The sequence below is a fragment of the Lontra canadensis genome, unplaced genomic scaffold (genome assembly GCF_010015895.1).
Source record: "Lontra canadensis isolate GAN:19392208 unplaced genomic scaffold, GSC_riverotter_1.0 scaffold73, whole genome shotgun sequence".
NCBI classification, from domain to species: Eukaryota; Metazoa; Chordata; class Mammalia; order Carnivora; family Mustelidae; genus Lontra; species Lontra canadensis.
The window spans coordinates 8,709,651-8,734,335 of record NW_022631067.1 but is presented as its reverse complement, the minus strand read 5'-3'; the positions used below and the strand labels follow the sequence as shown (position 1 = coordinate 8,734,335).

The 24,685-nt window shown below is 39.9% G+C and overlaps 1 protein-coding gene across 5 annotated transcripts in view; it reads left to right on the top strand.

The window, feature by feature from the left end:
• Positions 1–24,685, top strand: part of BIVM (basic, immunoglobulin-like variable motif containing) — a 41,610-nt gene that overhangs the window by 14,280 nt on the left and 2,645 nt on the right. For 2 of the 5 annotated variants that reach the window (XM_032881069.1, XM_032881070.1), the window contains exons 4-9: positions 4,858–4,953; positions 5,567–5,671; positions 5,894–5,988; positions 20,585–20,717; positions 21,672–21,758; positions 24,373–24,469. In XM_032881069.1, the coding sequence (XP_032736960.1) occupies positions 4,858–4,953; positions 5,567–5,671; positions 5,894–5,988; positions 20,585–20,717; positions 21,672–21,758; positions 24,373–24,469 (613 nt within the window). The remainder of the gene's footprint in view (positions 1–4,857; positions 4,954–5,566; positions 5,672–5,893; positions 5,989–20,584; positions 20,718–21,671; positions 21,759–24,372; positions 24,470–24,685) is intronic. The other 3 variants (XM_032881071.1, XM_032881074.1, XM_032881073.1) reach the window with 3 other exon arrangements.

Sequence of the window (24,685 nt, the reverse complement as noted above, 5' to 3'; positions counted from 1 at the left end):
ACAAGTAGACAGAGAGGCAGGCAGAGAGGAGGGGAAGGCAGGCTCCCTGCTGAATAGAGATCCCGATGTGGGGCTCCATCCCAGGAGCCCAAGATCATGACCTGAGCCAAAGGCAGAGGCTTAACCCACTGAGCAACCCAGGTGCCCCTGGATAATTGTATTTTAATAGTATAACATGGGAAGCCATAAAGGTTTGTATGAGGAGGACAGACGGGAGAAATAATGAGGGGAAAAATTGCCAGGATGACAAGCTCATATTCCACTGAGAATATTACAAGATTAGGGTTGAAGTGGAAACACCCATAGGAAATAGTATCTCCCCCCATTTCATATATTGAAATCCTAACCCCCAAGGTGATGGTATTAGGAGGTGGGACTTTTGGGAAGTAATTAAGTCATGAGGGTGCAGCCCCTGTGAATGGGATTAGTGCCTTATAAGAAGACGGGAAGAGGGAACTTCCTTTCTCCTCTCTGTTTCTGCTTCATGATGGGAGGATATAATGAGAGGGTAGGCATATGCTAAACAGGAGGCAGTTTTCCATCAGAAACTGGATTTGCTAGCATCTCATCCTTGGACTTCTCAGCCTCCAGAACTGTGAGAAATAAATGTTGTTGAAGCTACCAGGTCTGTTGTAATTTATTATGGCAACCTGAGCTAAGGCACCATATGATCCAGTAATCCCAAATCTGGGTATATATCCAAAAGAATTGAAAGCAGGACTTGAAGACATACTTGCATACTATCTTCATTGCAGCATTATTCACAATAGCAGAGAGGGGGAAGCAGCCCCAGTGTTCATCAATGAAGGAATAAAGAAAATGTGCTATATACCTAGAATGGAATATTATTCCGGCTTAAAATAGAAGGAATTCTGACACATGCTACAACATAGATGAACTTTGAGGACATTATGCTAGATGAAATAAGCTGGACACAAAAAGACAAGTAATGTGTGATTCACTTATAAAAGGTACTTAAAAGTCATCAAAATCATAAAGACAGCATGTAGAATGGTGGTTGCCAGTAACAAAAAGATAAATACTGTAGATTTCATTTATATGAAGTGTAAAGTAGTCAAACTCATAAAAATGGAAAGAAGAATGGTGGTTGTCAGGGCTGACAGGAGGGGAAAAAGGGTGTTGTCCAGTGGGTGTAGAGTTTCAGTCTTGCAAGGTGAGAAAGTTCTAGAGATCTCTTTCACAACAATATGAATATAGCTAACTTTAATCAACTGTACCTTTAAAAAAGGTTAAGATGGTGAATTTTATGTTGTGTTTCTACCAAAATTATTTTATTTTATTTTTTTTAAAGATTTTATTTATTTATTTGAGAGAGAGAGAATGAGAAGGGGGGGGGTCAGAGGGAGAAGCAGACTCCCTGCCAAGCAGGGAGCCCGATGCGGGACTCGATTCCAGGACTCTAGGATCATGACCTGAGCCGAAGGCAGTCGCTTAACCAACTGAGCCACCCAGGCGCCCCAAAATTATTTTAAATAGTCAACAAAAATGGGGGACAGACTTGACCATGGGGATCAAAGATAGGAGACAGCTCTTCAGTGATAATCAGCTCTATTCAAGGACGAGTAAAAATCAGAGTAAGCAACTTGTTATATGTATATCAAAGTTGCAAATAAGCAAAACCAGGGACAACTGCAGGAGGCATATACATCTTTGGGAGCGTTAGTCTAGGAAGTAAAGTTAAAATTCAAAATAAGTCCTTTATATCAAAAAAGTGGTAACTTACTCACTTTCTTGAAATGAAGTCAAAGAAGAGATTGTATGACAACAGAAGGAGATAATTGACGTGCCCTTGGAAAGAAGTAGAGGACAGAAAAAAAAAAAAAGTCATTGTAGAGGGGAAAACCACATTAGGAGCAAGGGAAAAAAACCCAACCCAGTGAAAAACATAATCAAGTCAATGGTGAGCCAGTGTGAGGAAATCGCACAAAACTCACATAGAAAAGAACAAATAAGTATTGGGGCTCCTGGCTGGCTCAGTCAGTGGAGCATGTGACTTTTGATATTGGGGTTGTGAGTTTGAGCACCACATTGTGTGTAGAGATTACTTAAAAAGAAAATCTTAAAAAAAAACACAAAAAAGAGCAGATAAATATGGCTAACAGAGGTTCCAGATAGTACTAACTGGTATTCTCGAGGAAGAGATCAGAACAAAAGAAAAAAAATAATTTGAAGACACAGTGGAAGGAATGTTCCCCAAATAAGGAAAGGCTGGAGTCTGCAGGTTTGAAAGGGTAAATTGGGAAAGAAAATTGATGGATGAGCACCAAGGCATGTTCTAGGGGAGTTACTGAAAGTCAAGCATAAGGAGTCCTGGGCTCCAGGTGTAAAACCAGTTGTACAAAGGGAAATTATCCCTTTGGTCTTGGTCTTCACCATGGCAGCACTGGCTACCAGGCTACAGTGGAATCATGTTTCTTGGGAGAGAAAAAGTAACCAAATGTCACATTCATGTTGTCATTCAAGTGTGGAAGCAACAGACTCCCATCACGTGAGAATTCAGTGACTACAATACTCATGAGCATGTAGCCATTCAACGAGGAATATAAACCACTCAAGGTATTGGAGGGGAAGAAAAGGAATGGAAAGCAGTAGGAAAAAAGTCATGTTGACTGCTAAGTACATTTGTAGGAAATTGAGTTGCAGAACAGAATGTTGGTGGGAGCTATGAATACCTCAGCACTTCCAGAAGTTAGCTTCAGAGTTTGAAACGAGAGTTTCTAGAATGAGAGTTCTGGAATGCTAACACTTTCTCAAGCCAGGATCATTTCTGTGCAAATAGATAGAAACGTTCATAATGTGTTCATTCGTTTTTTCTTTTGTGGATATAAACCAGTTTGTAGTCCTTCCTGGAGGATGATTAGTGTGTGCGTTTCCTTGGGCTGCCACAACAAAGGGGCATAAACTGGTGGCTTAGAATAGCAGAAAATCTCATAGCTCTGAAGGTTGGAAGTCTGCAGTCAAGCTGTTGGGCAAGGCCAGCCACATTCCCTCGGAAATCTGTGGGGTAGAATTTTCTGCTTCATCCTACCTCCCAGTGCTTCGATGGCAGCCCTTGGCATTCCTAGGCTTGCTGATGCAACACTTCCGCTTCCGTCTGTGTTTCCTCCCACTGTGTATCTGGGTCTTCGTCTGGTGACATTCTTGTCTCTGTGTGTCCTTCTTCTCTTTTTATAAGAACACCGGTCATCTTGGATTAGGGGCCCACCCCTACTCCAGTGTGACTTACCTTAACTTGATTGCATCTGCAAAGACCCTGTTTCCAAATAAGGTTGTATTCATAGGTACCTGTGGTTAGGACTTCAGCATATCTTTTTAGGGAGGTGTAGTTCAATCCATAGCAATTAGTGTATTATGGGGCTACATGATAACCATATAGTTGAGTGACCATAAACATCTTTTGTGTCTTAGTCTTAAAGGTCCTGGTTCAGTCTATAGATACAAGTTGAGTTGTTGATTGTATATGTGCCATTATGCACATTGTATGTACCTATACAAACCTACATACATAGATCTGTAATTTTTATTTTTGTAATCAATTTTAAGGTAAGACTAAACTGTGTTTAGTGGTAAGTCTTATTTTTCCTTTTTGTTTTGGCCACTATTAGCACCTTTATTAGAAAGCAGTTGGGAGGTGCACCTGGCTGGCTCAGTCCATAGAACGTGTGACTCTTCATCTCGGGGTTTTGGGTTTGAGCCCCACATTGAGTGTAGAGATTCCTTAAAAAAAAAAAAAAAATCTGGAGCACCTGGGTGACTCAGTCAGTTGGGCATCTGCCTTCCACTCAGGACATGATCCCGGGGTCCTGGGTTCGAGTCCCACATTGGGCTCCTTGCTCAGCAGGGAGCCTGCTTCTCCGTCTCCCTTTGCCCCTCCCTCTGCTCATGCTTGTGCTCTCTTTCTCTCTCTCTGTCAAATAAATAAAAATTAAAAAAAAAATCTAAAAAAAGAAGAAAGCAGTTGGGAAAAGGTAATTTGAAAGCCAATACTATTTCTTTTTTTTTGATTGCATGATCTGCTTCTTTTCTCCTCTGTTCACATTAGCTGCAGTCACTTCTCTTGATACATGACAATTTGGAACATTGTCTGGATTACTCAGTGCAACAAAATTGTGCCATGGAAGGCTTTTGTTTTACACTTTAAAATTCTCCCTGACGATGGAACCATTGCTTCTCATCCAGAAGTTTTAGTTGGACATAGTGTGTGATAAATGGATGTTTTTTAGTTTGAGTTGAAGAATCTGAAAAATTGTACTTTGTTTTGTTTCCCCAGTATTTTTTTTTTCTTTAAAATTTTATTTATTTGTCAGGGAGTGAGAACACAAGCAGGGGGAGCAGCAGGCAGAGGGAGAAGGAGAGGCAGGCTCCCCACTGCTCAGGGAGCTTGCCACTGGGCTCAATCCCAGGACCCTGGGATCATGACCTGAGCTGAGGGCAGCTGCTTAACTGACTGAGCCACCCAGGCACCCCTTGTTTTCCCAGTACTTTTGAGGTTGCAAATAATCATGTATGTAGCTCAATTAGGAGCTTATACTGAAATTTTAGTAGTTGTTGTCTACATGTACATATCATTATTTTTTTCCCATCAGTTTAGATAACATTCACTTTAACTAGTGGTTAAACTTAGCTAACTTTATTAAACTGGATGGTTTATTGTTGTTATACATTGATGATACATTTAATACATTTGAAAATATTTTAACTGAGTAAAGATTGTACATTGGCTTAGATGAGTGAAGTTCTCATCATGCTAATACATTTAACTGCCGTGAGTATTGTATTTCTACATGCGTATTTTGTATTCATTCAAGTGAAGAAAACAGTCTTTTGTTCTCTCAGGTACTGCATAAGCCGCCCACAATATAAGACTTCTTGTGGTATCTCCTCATTAATTTCGTGTTGGAATTTTTTATATAGCACAATGGGAGCTGGAAAGTAAGTATGTTAATTTATTGGTATCCCCTAAATTCCAATTTCAGAAGTTATTTGGTATTGCTTTTTCTGTAATTAAAAGATTTTTAAGAATAAGTTTTTCATACATCGAGAAAAAATTGCTACATTTTATTATAAGCCTTTAGCTAAAAATAAGAAGCATGCTTTGTGACAAAATAAATATTAAGAATGTACTTGACCCTTGAAAAACACAGGGGTTAGGGCAGTCTAAATTCCACATATAACTTTTGACTCCCCAGAAATCTAATGACTCATGGCCTCCTGTTGACCACAACCCTAACCAATAACATAAACAGTAGATGAACGCATGCCTTGAATGTTGCTTGTGTTATATGCTGTATTCTTACAATAAAGTAAGCTGGAGAAAAAATGTTGTTAAGAATATGATAAGGAAGAGAAATGTATTTAAAGTACTACATTTTATTAAAAAAAAAATCTGTGTATAAGTGGACCTGTGCAGTTTAAACCCATGTTGTTCAAGGGGCAACTGTATTCCTAAAATTGTTTGTAAATCAGGTGGATGTATCAGCCTTGAGACAGATTATATTTGCATATGACTGGAACTGTAAACTGAAAGGCGGTGTTTCTTTTGTAGTCTTCCAGCTATTACCCAGGAAGAAGCTTTACATATTTTGGGCTTTCAACCCCCATTTGAAGATATTAGGTTTGGCCCCTTCACTGGAAATACAACACTTATGAGGTATGATGTCCTCGCTTCGAGACAATACCTTCTTTCTAGTTCTGCAAAATAACAGTGCTGTAGATGTGTGTTGATGGTAAAACCATGGTTCCAGCTGCTGGGCCCCAGCCTCTAGTAGAGATGCCAGACTTGGATGCTGCCTGAATTTTGCTGGAATTGGAATAGTGGCAGCTGAGCTACAGAACTGTTATATGAGCAAATTTTCATATTTGTCATTTTTAGGTGGTTTAGACAAATTAATGACCACTTCCATGTAAAAGGATGCTCGTATGTTCTATATAAGCCTCATGGGAAGAATAAGACAGCTGGAGAAACTGGTAAGTAAATATGCAGAAGATTTTTACACACACACACACACACACACGTGCACAAACACACACACACACACACACACACACACACACACACTTTAGGATCCATCTCAAAGATTGGCTGATTTGGTTCATGGGGCATTATGCAAACCTTAAACACAGTCTGTTACTTTTTATGTGTCTTTATCCAAGGGGGAACTCATACTAGAGATCTGTAGGATACTTCTCTTTACATGGATGAATATTTTTAGCTCTTCTCATCTTTGCATGCAGAACTTTTAGAATTTAAAAGTGTGTCCTAAACACTACTTTGGTGCATTGCTTGAATTGTTTGGACCTATGGTGTGTGTACGTGCGTGCCTGTGTGTGTGCGCACATGTGAGTGCATGCCAGTAAAATTGTTTCAGGAAGCAACATGGAATGTGCAGCTCCTCTTCCTAAAAAGGAGTGCCAGGATTTTAGAATATTTGATGTTAGGCCTGCATAGTAACATTTAACAACAGGACAATGGATTTTTTTTAAAAGATTTTATTTATTTATTTAACAGAGAGATAGACAGCGAGAGAGGGAACATAAGCAGGGGGAGTGGGAGAGTGAGAAGCAGGCTTGCGCTGAGCAGGGAGCCCGATGTGGGGCTCCATCCCAGGACCCGGGGATCATGACCTGAGCGGAAGGCAGACTCTTCACTGACTGAGCCACCCAGATGCCCCAGGACAATGGATTTTGAAAGTGATGTAGTTCTGTTACAGAATAGTCTTGGTTATAACAGAGAGTAATGGAATTGATCTTCAGGATTGTTTTAGTTATATGCTAATTATATTGACAATCTCCATCTTTCACATTTCATCATAGACATTTGACTTTACTAACCAGAAAATTACAGTTAAAGAAAAAATTATTCTGACACTTGTTAAAATGATAAGGAAGTCTTCCTTCAAGACTGTCGTAATGGATTATTATCATGGGGGCAGAGATGGGATTCAACCCTGAGTACAACAAAGACTGCTGGGAATTTATTGTCAATTAGCAAAGTGAGCGGATGGTCAGCAGATGGGAGGTTACTGTAAGGGGACATGAAGGGGGGTTAGGAGGATTCTTGCTAACTGGTCTGAGAGGATTCTAATGGTAGGCAGGCCAAGGGCAGGCTACAGGCTTGGACACCAACAGTGGGGGATGAGGAAACTGGTCAGTGATGGCAGATGAGAGAGTTTCTCCAAACTGGCTTAGCGGGATTCTTGCTGAAGCTGGACGAGCCAAGCATAGACGCAGAAGCCTGAGGTGGAGACGTCGTAGAGAAGAAGGCTCCAAGAAACCTAACCAGTCTGGTCAAAGTGAGAGGGTACGTGGTTTATCATGGCAAAGGACTGAACAGAGAGTAGGATATAGTCTGTTGACCTGTAGCAGGTGTATCAAGTTGGTTCTGAGTGAGGCAGATTGGGAGTTGACTTGTCAGTTTCTACACACACTGGTTCTGTGACCTTGAACAAGGCATTTAGGACCACCTACTGAGCCCAGTGTAGACCTTCATCTTTCCATATCTGTACCCATCCCATAGGGTCACTGTGAAGATAAAAAGAGACGTATTTGTAATATACCTAGCTCCTTGTCTGACACAGAGTCAGGACTCAGTACATGTTAGCTTTTCTTCTTACTCCCTGAATTCTGTGCGTTTTCAGAGAACCTGTCCCTGTGGAAAAAGCAGCTTTTTAAATGAATGGTGTGTTTTCTTTTTTTGTTTCTGGGATTTTTTTGTGTGTGGTTTTTTTTTTTTTTTTCCTGTTTCTAGTGAGACTGTCAGCACACCTCCCTCAGAAACTGGTCAGACAATTAAAAATTATGAAAGTAAACCTGGCGATTCACAGACCTGTACCCCTGGGGCTAATAATATATTATATGTTAATAATAATAAAAAAAACTATGAAAGGATATACTTTCCAGTTTGCTAATTTTCTCTTCCAATGTTGTCTATTTGGCTTTTTAAAGAAATTGTCCATTGAATTTCAGTTTTTAAAAAAAATTGTCATGTTTTTCATTCCAGAAATATCTAGTTCTTTTTCAAACCTGCTTAAATTTTTTTTTTTTAAACTTGAGGTATAACTGGCATATAACATGATATTAGTTACGGTTCCATAACATAATAATGATTTGCTATTATATGCATTGCAAAATGACCAACACAATAGGTGTGGCTCACATCTGTCACCACTATAGTTACAGATTTCTTGTGATGAGGACTTTCAAGCTTTACTTCCTTTACAGCTTTCAACTCTACAATACAGCATCAGTAACCAGAGTCTCCTTGCTATACATTACATCCCCACATCTGGCTGATTTTATAACCGGAAGTTTGTACCTTTAACTACCTTCACACATTTCACCTTCCCCATTTTATTTTATTTTATTTTATTTTATTATTATTATTATTTTTAAAGATTTTATTTATTTATTTGACAGACAAAGATCACAAGTAGGCAGAGAGGCAGGCAGAGAGAGAGGGGGAGCAGGCTGAGCAGAGAGCCCGATGCGGGGCTCGATCCCAGGACTCTGGGACCACGACCTGAGCTGAAGGCAGAGGCTTTAACCCACTGAGCCACCCAGGTGCCCCCCTCCATTTTATTTATAAGGTCTCTTTTTTCTTACAGTTTCAAACCCCCTTTATTTTTTTGTTCCAAATACATCAAGCCTTTTTTCCCCCTGTATTTTGATTCTACTTTCTCTTGTTTCTTTTGGATTTCACTTGAGATGCTGTGTTTCCTTGTGTGTTTAATTTTTTAAAACTGTAATCTAGTTGGATCTACTTCTGTGGCAGTGTTTGGGGCTTGGTTTGAATTTAAGAATCTTGAGAGATTTGTATTTGGTTTTGCCCATTTCCTGGAGACTGGGACAGTTTTTATTTAAACTCTCTAATTGAGGATTTTTTTTTTAAGATTTTATTTATTTATTTGACAGAGAGAGATCACAAGTAGGCAGAGAGGCAGGCAGAGAGAGAGGGGGAAGCAGGCTCCCCACAGAGCAGAGAGCCCGATGCGGGGCTTGATCCCAGGACCCTGAGATCATGACCTGAGCCGAAGGCGGTGGCTTAACCCACTGAGCCACCCAGGCGCCCTCTAACTGAGGATTTTTGTTGTGATGATACAGATGGCATCATTTTGAACTGGCTTATGATTTTGAATTCTTAGGGGAACTCTTTCCTCCACTATCAGGCCAAAATTTGGACCGGCACATTTCTTCCATCTCTGTTCCGTGTAGTCAGTTTATTTCTGGTTCACCTTTAAACTGCATCGTGTTGCCCTAGCTTTGCATGGGCTCCCTCCTCTTGTCCTCTTGCAAGGGAAGGCAAATCTTACCTCCACCTGTCTTGGGTTTTCAGCTGAGACCTGTAACAAAAAGACAGATGAACAAGTTTATTGACATGTACAGCAACACTTCAGGTGGGAGAAACCTCAGTGAAAAGTAACTCAGCCTGGTGGCTTAGAACAGCTTACTTAGCATCAGCAACAAAGAACAATACATTTGTAGGGAAGAGAGGGGACATAGGGAGACTATTTGGGGAGCCCAGGGCTTCCCAGGGAAGGTTACTCATATGGGAGGGAACTAATGGAACAAGGTTGTTTGCAGATTCCTCTGGTGCCATATCTGGGCTAAGAGTCCTGTCTCCCGTAAAAGAAGAATTTACATCCTGCCTTTAGGTAGGGAAGGGGAGGGTTGAGAAAGCTTTTCCTGCATTTGTGTCTTCTTAATTGTCTTCCGCTCAAAATAATTTTTATGTCAAAGAGGCATATTTTGGGTGACAGGCATATTTTGGTTTCCTTCCCGCTCTGTCCTGGGCACCCCCAGCCTTATTTCCTGCAGCCCTCCTGCAGAAATCAGAGTAGAAGCTTACTTCTATGGGGTTTAGCAGAAACCCTCAGCACAAAGGTCTCTGGAGGACCTCCACTTTTATTTCTTGTTTAATCTCTGGAAATCCTTCAGTTATACATTTTAACAGATCTTTTAAATATTTTATCTAGTACTTTTGTTATGTCATTGGCAGGGTTTTTTAGGGTCTCTGTATCCCAAGGAAGAAAAACCATTTAAACCATGGATCATTTTAAAAACTTAATGTTTTATGTAATTGTATTTATTTTCACATTTATGTTCTGTTGTATGAAACAGTCCTAAACTCGGAATTCTTTAGACAGCAACATACTATGAATACTGTGAATATTTCTGTGATTAAGCTTATGTATTATGATCAATGTCTATCTCTTAATTAATTAAACCAGTCACAGTTTAATTAGCAGTGGTACTGTTGCAGGATTTTGGGATTCTGGTCTCACGGAGTCGGAGAATGAATCTTGAGGCACAAAAGGGTGAAGTCAAGTGAAAGTTTATTAAGTGAAGGTGAGAGCAGAAAGGAAACAGAAAACTCCCTAGATTGAGAGGAGTCCTGAATGTGTTGTCCCCGTGGGCTTTTGAGAACTGACTGGGAAGCTTGTGGCCTTGACATTCTTCTGCAATCTTGGTTTGTTCCCTTAGCTCTTGTTCCTCTCTGTCTTGGCATTTCCACCTGCCAGGAATAGTTCTGGAGCCCAGTTAGGGGAGTCAGGAGCCTCCTGTCTCTCCTGCCTAGACCTCTACCCCTTCCCTATTCTTGGGATGGGACCTGTGGGCAGAAAGAGCTATCCTGGGATCGTGAGGAGTGACTGATTGTATACGTTTTAATTAGTGGGGGTTAGGGGTAGCACAAGTCTCCAAGATCTGGAAGCAAGGCTTTCCGGACCTTGAGTGGCCAGCGGCTGCCAAGATAAATAAAGTTCCATTTAACCATGAAGGCACTAAGGCAGCCCCGGGTTCTTTGAGGAAGGTCACGCTCTGCATATTTCACGTGTCTATCAGTGGGCTGCAAACTGTTAAGGAGATTTTATTTTAAGCTACATTTCTTTTTTTTTTTTTTTTAAGATTTTATTTATTTGACAGACGGAGATCACAGGCAGGCAGAGAAGCAGGCAGAGAGAGAGGAGGAAGCAGGCTCCCTGCTGAGCAGAGAGCCCGATGCGGGGCTCGATCCCAGGACCCCGGGATTACCGAAGGCAGAGGCTTTAACCAACTGAGCCACCCAGGCGCCCCTTAAGCTACATTTCTTTTGCCTTTGTTTCTCATATCGGTACCAGTTATGGATATATATAGAGTTTTCCATAAGCTATCATTCAGATTAGTGGATTGGCTTTCATTTGGTATATTGATTATTCCTGCTTTAATACCGAATGTTTTATACAGTTTTGGGGTTTTAAGGTCTTTGTCTGTTTTTGTTGTTGTTGTTTGTTTATTTGTTTTTGTTTTTTAAAAAAATTAGCATTGACAAGTAAGGAGCATCTTTGGTAATCCTGCTGATTCCTTAATGTACTTTTTACTAGTATTTAATCATTTCTGCCTGTTAGCCCCAGACACATTTGCTAAGAATGTATATATGTTTTGTTCTAGGAAAGAGACATCTTATACTTTATTTCCTCAAATTAAAGGAAAATAATATTAATTACATTGGTTCTAGATTTTTATCCTTGCCAGGTGTGTATTTTAGTTGACGGTGATGGTAGCTTATAGTATCAGCCTGCCGAACAACATGCTCATCATTATCATGATTGTTTTATAGCTCATATTGACCATTGTCATCTTGCTCATATATTAGCTTTTGAGGGTCATTTCATTTATTTTAAAATTTTTTAAAAGACCATTTATTTATTTATTTGAGAGAGAAAGAGAGAGAATGTTTGACCTTGTGAGTGGTAGGTGGGGGGGTAGCAGGGGAAGAGGGACACGCAGACTCCTTGCTGACCATGGAGACAGCCACTGGGCTTGATTTCAGGACCCTGAGATCATGACCTGAGCTGAAATAGAGTCAGAGCTTAACGGACTGAGCCACCCAGGTGCCCCAGGTAATTTCACTTAAATGTGAGAGCATTTTGATATATTTTGCTTTATATTCCTACTTCTCAGTTTCTCAAAAATTAATTTTATAGTAATAAAACCATCGTTTAGTGGGAGTTTAGTGTGTGCTAGGCATCGTGCTGACTTACTTGCTTTAATTCTGTAGAAGTCCTGTACAGGTGGATCATTTCACCCTTTCCTGATGAGGAAGCAGACATGGCAAGTTCGATGAGCTGAACAGGGTTGCACAGCTAGCGAGTGGTACAGTCAGGTGTCAGACCTGGTCGTCCTGATTTCACATCTCAAACCTAACCACTTGTTGTTCTGTGGGTCCCGGTATTGGCTTCTTTTAATGAACCTAGTGCATTTTAGAGCTCTTGTATAGTCGATATTGTTTATAATTAACATATGTCATTTTCAGCAATAAAATTATATACTGATAGAAACATTACTAAACATTTTTTCCCCAAAATGCTCTATTTCTCCTTAGCACAGAGTTTTTTTTTCGATTTTCAGATTTTTAAAAGAGATTTCATTGATTTATTAGAGAGAGAGACAGAGATAGCAACAGAGATAGCAAAAGAGAGTGAGAAGCAGGCTCCCTGCTAAGCAGGGAGTGTGATGGGGCTCAGTCCCAGGACCCCGGAGATCATGACCTGAGCCAAAGGCAAATGTTCAACTGACTCACTCAGGTGCCCCACATACTTTTCTTGTTAAAAAAGTATTGCCAGGATGACTATTATCGGCATCAGTGTTACTGGAATGTCATCTAGTCAGTGGGTTTGGGACACTTTTTGTGAAAGGAAATGGATACTTTTTAGAAGACCTTTATTTTATTTTATTTTTATTTATTTTTTAAAGATTATATTTATTTATTTGATAGAGACAGACAGAGGGACAGCATGAGCAGGGGGAGAGACAGAGGGAGAGGGACAAGCAGACTCCCTACTGAGTGGGGAGCGCAATGTGGTGCTTGATTCCAGGACCCTGAGATCATGACCAGAGCTGAGGTCAGGTGCTTAAATGACTGAGCCACCTAGGTGCCCCATACCTTGATTTTATTATAAGATTTCTGCATTTATTTTCATAGGGTAAGTAGAATGTTTTCCTGGCCCCAAAGATTTAAACATTCTCCAGTTATTACAAAGTGAAATTATGATTCTATTCATTAAAGTTCTTAAAAAATTTACACTGAAGATGGAATTTTGCTGGAGCAAGGGTGTCACGGCACAGTAAGTAGTAATGTGAGCCAGCACCGCCCCTGTGGGACACCCACCCTTCTCTGGTGACTGAGTGTATGACATGTGACCTTTCATCATGCATGCTCAATCCATAGAATAAATATTAGCAAAACTTAATTTTTTCTAGTGTGACAATAAAGAAAAATAAATGTTCTAATATTTTGTTTCTGTGCCCCAAGGGGTCTTGTGTACCACTTGGGTGTGGCCGTGCTGAGCATCATAAACCCAGAGCAGCAATTGGCAGAACTTTTCTATAAATAATTCAATAATTAATGGGAGGATGTCACATGAATGTGTCTGAGACAATGGAAAAGTGCTGTGATATACTCCTTGGGCTGCTGTCCCAAGACTGCATTATGTGTGGGACCCCCCCAGGAGACATCAGCCTAAGACTCATGAGTCCTTTACTTGCTTGTCTTATTGCCTGCCAATCAGAAGAGGATTTCATCAGAGAAGTTCATGCATTTTTGTTGTATTCCTGTCAGAAGCATCCAGGTAGAGGATCAGGATCTATGCAGAGAAGGGCCTGTAAAATTTAAGGAAATCAGGGGAGTCACCAAGACTCAGAAATTACAATATGAAAGAAAATATGATATCAGAAAGAATATGGTATCAAAGAAAATCGGAGTATAGCAGAAGCATCAGTTATATAAATTGAATTCCCAAAGTAAGAAAATGTAGTTACTTATTAATGGGATGTGGGAAAATACTAATAGGGCTCTGGAGACAGTCGATTTAGGAACCACCGTTCTGGAATTTTAAACATGTTTTGCTCAAATATCCTGTTCAACTTTAAGATTTTATGCCCTACTTTTTTTTTTTTTTTTAAGATTTTATTTATTTATTTGACAGGCAGAGATCACAGGTAGGCAGAGAGGCAGGCAGAGAGAGAGGAGGAAGCAGGCTCCCTGCTGAGCATAGAGCCTGACTTGGGGCTCGATCCCGGGACCCTGGGATTATGACCTGAGCTGAAGGCAGAGGCTTTAACCCACTGGGCCACCCAGGCGCCCCTGCCCGACTTTTATTAGAAACTCCCTCATTTGCAGATGTTTTCAGTGTTTGTATTTTGTTTTATTTCCTAACAGCCTAGTAGTCCTTGATGACTTTTTTAACTTAATGATTTGATGTGTAGATTCACCAGCGTCCCTAGTCATCTGGGCTGTGTGGCGCCGGCCCCTATGGACTTTTTTTACCTGTATGTTCACACTTTCTCCAGTATCTGCCAGGTCTTTTTCACTGAGAATAGAATGAACTATGCATTCCCTTATTCCCCTGCCCAACCCCCTTTCCTTGGCAGGGGGAGCTCGGTTGCTGCCGTTTCTTCAAATGAATTTTAATTATATTTTCTCAGTTTTCTTTGTTTTCCTTTTCCCTATTACAATACTTGACTCCTGACTTTGTCTTTTTCTATGTGTATTTCCTGGAGGATTTGGCATTTTCTTGTCTTCCTCCTCAATAATCAGTTGTCCTGCTCAAACCCGGCTTTATCGCTGAAGCTCTCCCTGCCGCTTCACATGCCAGTCCCTCTTCATTCCTACAAGGCGAATTAATTGCATCTGTCATTTGTCGTTTGTCATTTGGCCTATGCAGCCTTATGTTTCATCTTTTCAGTGTGTCTGTCTAGCTCCTTAACTGTAGCCTTCAATAGCCCTGAGTCCATATATGGCGACCATGACCTCGCAGGGGCTGCCCTCCAACTTCTGACCATATTCAGAGGAAGGGGTAGTACATGTGTCAAGCAAAAGACCTTTCTGTTCTCCCTCTTTGTGGAAGAAAAAGTTGAAAAACTGGCTTTTCTCGTTTGTCTCTGGGATGTTCAGTAGTGAAAACCATTGTCCCTTGTTGCTGTTTCCTTGAAAAACACTTTAAGATGCATATTTTCTTTTTGTTTCTTTTTTTTTTTAAAGATTTTTATTTATTTATTTGACAGAGAGATCACAAGTAGGCAGAGGGGCAGGCAGAGAGAGAGGAGGAAGCAGGCTCTCCGCCCAGCAGAGAGCCCAATACGGGGCTCGATCCCAGGACCCTGAGGTCATTACCTGAGCCAAAGGCAGAGTTTTAACCCACGGAGCCACCCAGGTGCCCCTTCTTTTTGTTTCAATTATTTTTAAAGAATTATTAGGCCTATTTTCCTGGGTACTACGCTTCTTCGACTTTGGAATGCCCCAGTGCTTGCTGAGATGCTCATTTCCAGGGCTCCCTCAGTAAATGGAAACCAAGCTCACTCATGGAATAAAAACAAAATACAGGGGTTTTATGGAAAGAACCTAGATGTCCATCAACAGATGAATGGATAAAGAAGATGTGGTATATACAAACAGTGGAATACTATGCGGCCATCAAAAGAAATGAAATCTTGCCATTTGTGACGACGTGGATGGAACTAGAGGATATGCTTAGTGAAATAAGTCAATTGGAGAAAGACAACTATCATATGATCTCCCTGATATGAGGAAGTGGAGATGGGAGGTTTTGGGCTAGGAAAAGAATAAATGAAACAAGGTGGGCTCGGGAGGGAGACAGACCATAAGAGACTCTTAATCTCACAGAACAAACTGAGGGTGGCTGAGGGGAGGAGGGTAGGGAGAGGGTGGTTGGGTTATAGACATTGGGGAGGGTATGTGCTATGGTGAGTGCTGTGAAGTGTGTAAACCCGGCGATTCACAGACCTGTACCCCTGGGGCAGATAATACATTATATGTTAATAAAAAAATTTAAAAATTAAAAAAAATATAGGGGTTTTGTTGAAATTAACAGATTAACTGTTAACATGAGTAGAAGTATTTTTTTTTAAAGATTTTATTTATTTATTTGAGAGAGAGAAAGAGAGAGCATGAGAGTGGGGAGGGTGAGAGGGAGAAGCAGACTCCCCACTGAGCCAGGAGTGTGATGTGAGACTTGATCCTGGAACTCCAGGATCATGACCTGAGCTGAAGGTTAGTCGCTTAACCAACTGAGCCACCCAGGTGCCCATTTTTTTAATTACTCATGATAAAAGTTTGTGTGATAAGTGGGTCAACAACTAGTTTGAACATTGGTTCACTTATTATTATTTTATTACTATTATTATTATTCAGTTAACTTAAAACTGTTGGTTCACTTAGCCACCAACATTTGTGCCAGGGAAATCTAGATTAATTTTTAAAGATTTTAAAAAAGAGTTTATTTATTTATTTGAGAGAGAGATAGAGTTCACCAGTGGGGGCAGGGAGAGGGGCAAAGGGAGAGAGACAAGCAGATTCCCTAGGCAGCAGGATGTGGGGCTCAGTCCCAGGACCCTGGGATTATGACCTGAGCTGAAGGCAGGTGCTTAACTGACTGAGTCACCTAGGTACCCCTAGATTAATTTTTTTGACCAGGTAGCCTAACAATTATACCAATGTTCATGTATTTCATTTTTATTCTAGTATGTATTATACTCCTTAGTTTTGCTTAACCAATAATAGCTACCTCTACCCTTTCCCAGTAGGATACATATATAACCTCACTGTGGCCACTGTTATGAGCTTACCACAGTGCCTTAGCATGTCTCAGGTGGACTTTGCAGTAATAATCTGCTTTCCTCATCCCCTGGTTTCTCCATTTCTTATTAGACACCATGGCACTTCTCAACGTGCAGTACTAGTAGATCCTTCTACTTTCGGAGCTCTCCAATGCTTGCTTAAAGCATAAAATCCTTAGCATCATTCAAAGCCAATGCAGATGGGCCTTCCACTGCTGTCCTACATAGACCAGTTGCACTTAAAATATGTCAAGGGAGGATGAGCCTTGCAGGATAATGTTATGTTTCTGGATTAAAGAATCTGGTTCTTGTCTTTGAAGGTGTAAAATACATTATGATACATTCTTCCAGAGTTCTCTATAGTTTCCTATAGATGATCAGGGTCTATAGAACAAACTTGCATTAAACAGACTCAAAGAATACCAGAATGTTTGTATATTAACTTCGAGTGAGGAATATATAACCAAAGGGACCAGAATTCTCTTGTTGGCGGCCCAGGAAGTATGCTCCTCCTTGCTGTATAGTGGGCCAGCTGATTCTACTAGTTCTTTTCTCTTTGTGCACCATACAGTTCAGGCCTGGCCTGCGGTTGGAAGAGGTTGCTTTGTCCTGCAGGTTTTGGATTTTTGAGAAATACTCTGGTTTAGGCCAAGCATCGTGCTAAATTTTGTTTCTATCAGTAATACGTTTTTGTGCCTTCTCCTGCCTAGTACTTCCTTGAATGACAACCTTAATGTATTAAATACTGTGTTTACTGTCTTTTATTTCAGAGGGGGATCTTTTTTGACCTTATCCTGAAATTCTGAGGGTGCCCTACGGTAGGATTCGCTATGCTGTCGTACACCCTATACTCTAAACTAGCCCACTTGCTGTTCCCTGATTACATCCCTTCCCTGCGATGATTTCATTTTCTCCTCCTGGCTTTTCCTCTGTCTGGATTGTTGAAATCCTACCACTTCCTTAAGTTCTGTCGTGAATGCCACCCTTCTGGATTCTTCGGACCTGATGTGCTCTTTCTCCTATGAATTATATCCCTTTTCTGTGGTACTGTCCTATTATGCTCTGTAGTGAAGTTACTTGTTTTATCTTCTAGGAGGGCCGGTCAAGGTACTGTGCGTTACTTGCCTCCCGTTTTCCTGCCATTCGTGGTATAGTTAGTAGGTGCTCACAGATTTCTTAGTGCATTGAGTTAAATGGAATTTTCCTTTAACTCTAGACCAAGTCTCAAATGGGATCCTTGGACCAATATCAGCATCAGCTGCCAACTTGTTAGACCTGCACATTCTTGGTCCCCACTCCAGACCTACTGGGTCAGACACTCTGGGGTTGGGTATCAGCAATCAGTTGTTTAACAAGCCATGTGTGTCAGGCTGTAGTCTTTCTATCAAGAGATGGATCTTCCATTGATAGGAAATTCAGTGATTTTTAAATTGCGCTCAGTTGAGCCATGGGAATTCCATGGCACTCTTGGTGCTAAGAGTGGAGAGTACTGGGCATCCAGATTCCCTACTCCCTTTTTGGCCATGGCTTTTTGCCTTTTAATGTACTAGCCTGCCATATCAACTTTCCTTGCAGAAAGGTTCTATAACCAAAAAAGTTTGAAAATTATTATTAAATTAGGGGTCATCAAACTATAGTCCTTTTTGTAAACAAAGTTTGACTAGAGCACAGCCGTAACCATTTGCTTACACATTGCCTGTGGCTGGCTACATTCTACGATGGCAGAGGGGACTAGTATGGGGAATGCTCATGGCCCACAAACCTCAAATATTTGCTCTCTGGCCCTTTAAGAAAAAATGTTGGTAATCCCTAATCTAAATCAATCAGAACCTTGAAGTAAAGAGCATGAACATCCCTGACTAGCACTAAGCCCATAATTTTTACTCCATAGGAAACCCCCCCCCCCCCACCTCATGTCTTCTTCTGGAAAATGAGGACATGGTCAAAGAGTGATTGTAGCACCTGTACTCTTGAAAAAAAAAAAAAAAGAGTGCAGCAGACAAAAAGAAGTGAAGGTTAATGAGAACAGATTTTCTTACCTATCTCATTTGCCCCTAAGATCTTGAATATATTCCAGGACATTAGAGTCATTACTCTTCACAGTCACACTAATGAAGTCAGGTGTTTTATATCACATTTGACTTTAAAGAAGGAAAATGTGAAATACTTAAAGATATCCATTAAAAAGCTATAATAAAAATTCCTTTTATTATAAGCTTTAGTTATTTAGTAAAAGTTTTAGTTGGGAAAACTTTGTGTTTGACATTTTCATAATTTTAAAAAAGATTTTAAGAGTTTTTTCTAAACCAGTTATATGTATAACCATTTTTGTAATTATTGAATTCGTTAGGAGTCCGAATGCTTACATTTACATTTGCTCACGATCCTGGAGCCTGTCTACAATGACATTCAACTATGGTAATGACATAGGATCCTCTTCTGAATTTTAGTTCATCCATTAGAGCTGCCCTTGGATGTTAGTTTTTTTTTTTTTTGGTTTTTTTTTTTTTTTTAAAGATTTTCTTTATTTATTCATGAGAGACAGAGAGCCAGAGGCAGAGAGAGAAGCAGGCTCCCCACAGAGCAGGAAGCCCGGTACGGGACTCGATCCCAGGACCCTAGGATCACAACCCAAGCAGAAGGCAGACACCCCATCGACTGAGTCACCCAGGTGCCCTGGATGTTCGTTTTTAAATTGCCGAGGGAAGTCAACCAAAAGCGCCAGAAAGATTTATCACTTGTCATTATGAAATAGAAATTTTAGTGGAAAAGTTCACCTTGCCATGCAGATAATGTCCTGGTGGTAGGCCATGAAGTAAAAGTCTATGGGGAAGACCTTGAGGAAGCCTTGGAGAAGGAATTGAAGCTAGAAATGTTATCCCCAAGAAGCTCACAAATCGTGGTGTCTGCGAGGGGTGGGGTGGTGTCCTGCTGCCTTAGCTTTGCTGCAGTCATTGACCTGCTGTTCTTATTGGTCTTCAGCTATGTCAGTGGCCGGAAGGTCAATCAGGGAAATCGTAAATTGCCACCTTTCATCGACTTCGCCTATTTTTAGGATTTCTAGTTTTAACGGGCTATTTGTTCATGAATAATTCAGTTTCTTCCAGGAGATGCAACTTAATGCAACCTCACTTAATGGGTTTGAGTATCGAGTGCTGGTAAAAACTTATTGCTTATGGTAAGACTTTTGAAGTGACTTCACAACTAATAGAGCTGTGGGAAGTCTGAAAGGAGGAACGGTTATAAGAGGATTCTGTGGTATGAGCAGCCTGTCTGAGAGATGTTCTTATCTCATCACTTGGCTTACGAAAGCTGTCCTCTAGTCTGGGTAGCTTCTGTAGAAAGACTAAAGTGTGTGTTGCATTTTGGGGGTTTGTATCTTATCTGGAGTTTATATTTACCCATCCACATCAGTGTACATACCACCGGAGCTGTGCAAGATGACCACTGTGGAATGGGAAGAACATGCTAGAATGCCAGTATTTTAATTTAATTCAAGAATTCTTACCTTTTGTATATCTTTTACGAAGTCATATTAGACAGTAGTCTATATAGTCTGTGAAAAGTGCTTCTCATGGGCATGTCTCTTCAGAAATCTTCAGTGACAGATGTGCACAACCAGAAAAGTTGAGACCATTGTTGTATACACCAGGTATTGGGTTTTATGTGGTAATTAAATCCTGTAGACAGGTATGTGCTATTAGAAGGTTTTGATAAACAAGGGCTTCATTCAGGTCTTTAGTTTGCTGCTCAGTTTATCTGAATTTCAGTTAAAAGGGTAAAACTGAAAGTAAATGTATTAATATCTTTTGTATCTGTCAATAGTTTCTCACTCTTCCTCAGCAATGTCAGTGTGTTCCGAGTCACGTCTTACAGCCCTTAACTAGTTGTTCGTGTAAAGCATTGACAGTGTTTTATGGTTCTTCAGTTTGTTTGCTTTTGTTTTGTGTAGCTTCAGGGGCCTTGTCGAAGTTAACTCATGGATTGAAAGACGAATCGCTGGCTTATATCTATCATTGCCAAAATCATTATTTTTGTCCAATTGGCTTTGAAGCAACCCCTGTGAAAGCTAATAAAGCATTCAGGTAAGCATTTACATATCTTTTGTGGCTAATTCCCCAAGAAAATACGTGGCAGAAAGCATTTAAGAAATAGTTGCTCAGAAATTGGAAGATTTGGTTATTTGGTTTCTTTAGATCAAGTTAGACTGTTCTTTTTTTTAAAGGTAGACTCTTCATTTGTATTCCAGCTAATTCTTTTGCAGAGTGGCATTTGGTTAGTTGTGCTTTTACATTATCCACTTAGATACTGTTGTTCAGACTCATAAAGGGAAAGACTTTTGAAAGACTCACTCTTAACGTTTATTGTAAAATGATTGCGTAGGACTTCACGTATTATGTCGTGCTGTTTTCATCCGTTGTGCCACATGGAAAATGAATTATGGAGTCTAATATCAAAACATTGTCCCAACTGAGTCCATTAAGCAGCCTCTTCTTTCCTCATAGTGAAAAAACGTGGAATTTGTCAGTGTTCCCCCCTTTGTCCTGGGAGAGAGAGAAGGGGAAGCAGGCTTTCTGCTGAGCAGAGAGCCTGATGCGGGACTTGATCCCAGGACCCTGGGATCATGACCTGAGCCGAAGGCAGCGGGTTAACCCAGTGAGCCACCCAGGTGCCCCTAGAATGCCTTTTGAAACTTTTTAAATGCACAGTGAAAGGAGATGAATGGCTGGGGAATGCTGGTAGCATGCTAGGATGTTTTTCTTCTTTTTAGATGCTGAGAGAGGAGGTATGTTCTTTTTTTTTTTTTTTTCCTAGTCCTATATTTTATAATAGAAATTAAAACCTAAGTGTAATTTATGCTTTCTCTTTAATGGCCTTAAGAAATTTGTTCAAACCTGAACTCCAGTATCTATTCTAGCATTAATGAATGTCGTATTTGAATAAACATTAGTATATCTTTTATTAACATAGCTGAAGCGATATTTTCAAAGGAGTGAATGGCCTTTATTAAGCTTACTATGAATGAATTTTATATTTAGCAGGGGCCCCCTTTCACCACAAGAAGTAGAATATTGGATCTTAATTGGAGAATCAAGTAGAAAACATCCTGCTATTCACTGTAAAAAGTACGTTAATTTCCCATTTTCTCTTTAATTTAGGTAAGATTTAATATAGTGAAATGCACAGATCTTAATTGTGTCATTAGGTGGATTTTGGTAACTGAATGTACTTATCACCACCCCAGTCAAGATAAGGAAGATTTTCATTGCATTGAAAGTACCCTCATTCTCTTTTCCTGTTAGTCCCCAGAGACAACCTCTATCACTGTGGAATTGCTTTGCATGTTCTTGAAATTCACGTCAATGGAGTCGTACAATATTCTTTCTTGTCTGGCCTTGTGAGATTATCTACTTTGTCATGCATGTCATGCTTCTTTTTTTATTGCCGAGTGGTATTAGGTACCGTAAGTATACCATAGTTTGTTATCCGTGTCCCTGTTGATGTTTGGATTGTTTTGAGTGTGGTCTATTGTGGGTGAAGCTGTTGGGAACATTAATGTCCATGTCTTTAAAAAATTTTTGAGTAACAGCTTCATTGATATAAAATTCACATATCATAAAGTGCGCCCTTTAAAAATATAAAAAATGTTCAATGGATTTTAATGTATTTAGAGTTGAGCATCAGTCCCCATGACCTAATTCCGGGACATTTTCATAACCCCCACAAGAAACCCCATACCCACTAGCTGTCACTCCCCAGCCCCCTCCCCTCAGCCCCTGATCTACTTTCTATTCTCTGTGCATTTGCCTAATATGGACATTTTATATAAATGGAATCATAAAACGTGTGGCCTTTTGTGTGTGTTTTTGTTTTTTTCACTCAGAATAATGTTTTCAGTGTTCATCTGTGTTGTGGCATGGACCAGAACTACATTCCTTTATACGGCCAAATAATTTTCTGCTGTATGGATATGCCACATTTTCTTGTGCAAGATTTTTAAGGACATGTTTCTATGTTTTGTTTCTCTTGGGTAGATACCTAGGAGTGGAATTGCTGATTATAGTATGGATGCGTATTTAAGAAACTGGGAGAATGTTCTCCTGTGGGGTTGTACCATTTTATACTCCCACCAGCATTGTATGGACAGTCCGGTGGTTCTTCGTATCTTCAACAATATTTGATATTTTATTCCTTTTTTTTTTTACCTTTTTAAAAAAATTTTCCCAGCTTTATTGAGGCATAACGCACAAATACAACTGTATATATTTAAAGTGTCCAAAGTACTGATTTGACATTTATTTTGTGAAACGATTACAGCAATCAAGTCTTAATTAACATATCCATCAGCTCACATAGTTACCTTTTCTGTGTATGTGGTGATAATACTTAAGATCTACTCTTTTAGTGAATTTCAAGTATATGGTACAGTATTAAGTATAGTCACCATGCTGTACAGATCCCTAAGTGTTTTAATGGTATTGTAAACTGGTTTTTAAAAAGTTTTATTTAAAAAAATGTGTCTATTTTCTAGTTTTATTGAGAAATAACTGGCACATACCACTATATAAGCTAACAGGTCCAGCATGATGGTTTGATTTACATATATTGTGAAATGATGGCCACAATAGGTTTAGTTAACAAGAAGTCCTCCTTGTGATGAGAACTCTTGGGATCTACTCTCTTACCACTTCTCTATATATCATAGAGCAGTGTTTGCTGCAGTCACTATGTTGTACATTATATCCCCAGTACTTATTTATAACTGGAAGTTTGCACCTTTTGGCACTTTCCTTCAAAAATTTCAGTTCCTAATTATTTTCTGGTAGTGTACAAAAATACAATTTGTTTATATACATAGGACCTGAATACTGCATTTTTATCAAACACATTAATTCCAATAGTAGTTTTATAATCCAAAGTAATTTGTAATTGTTTTGGATTTTCTATACAATCAGTCATGTTGTCTGTGAATAAATGCACGTTAACTTTTTTTTTTTTTTTAAGATTTATTTATTTCAGAGAGGGAGAGAGAGAGAGGAAAGTGTGAGCATGTAGGGGTGGGAGGGAGCGGTGAAGGGAGAGGAAGAGGGGAAGCCGACTCCCCACTGAGCTGAGTGTGGAGCTGGAGGTGGGGCCATCACCTAACCAGGAGATCCTGACCTGAGCCAAAAGCAAGAGTAGAACACCCAACCGACAGCCACCCAGGCACCCTCATGTAACTTAAATCTTTTGAAAACTTGACTTTAATTAAAAAGGAAATATGGACTGTTTCTACTCTAGCCTGCCGGATGTCATGTAACAGGTTGATACATATGTATTTCTTTGTGAAAGTAGCCATTTTAAAACCCAGAATCTTTGCAATAGTTGGTTAAACAGAAATGTCATAAAAAAAAAAATTAAAGCTTAGTAGGTGGAACAACCTTGACAAGAGAATTATTGTCATGGTAATACTGTAGCAAATTGCTCATGTGCAAAGTTCCATTACAGGGGCACCTGGGTGGCTCCGTGGGTTAAGCGTCTAACTCTTGATTTCAGTTCAGGCTGTGATCTCGGGTCATGACATCAAGTCCTGCATTGGGCTCTGCACTCAGTGCAGAGTCTGCTTGTCCCTCTGCCCAACTCAAATAAATAAGTCTCTTTCTCTCTCAAATAAATAAGTAAATAACATCTTCTAAAAACATTCTATTACAGTGGTATTTTGTACTTAAAATGTGCTTTATCTTTCCTTTTTCACTATAGGTGGGCAGATATTGTTACTGATCTCAACACTCAAAATCCAGAATATCTAGACATCCGACACTTGGAGAGGGGGCTGCAGTACCGAAAAACAAAGAAGGTAAGAACACAATAGTATTTGAAGATATTTCCCAGCCAGCCAGTATGCAGTATACTATTCAGCACTCTTTAGGTTGTAAATAATGGAAATCCACTTCAGATTATCTTAGATAGAAAAGCGAGAATTACTTTTAGGACCCAAGAGTATCTTTAGAATGAAAAGCAAAGACTATAGCCTGGATTCGTAACAGACTGGTATCAGCTTGAAGAATGTTAT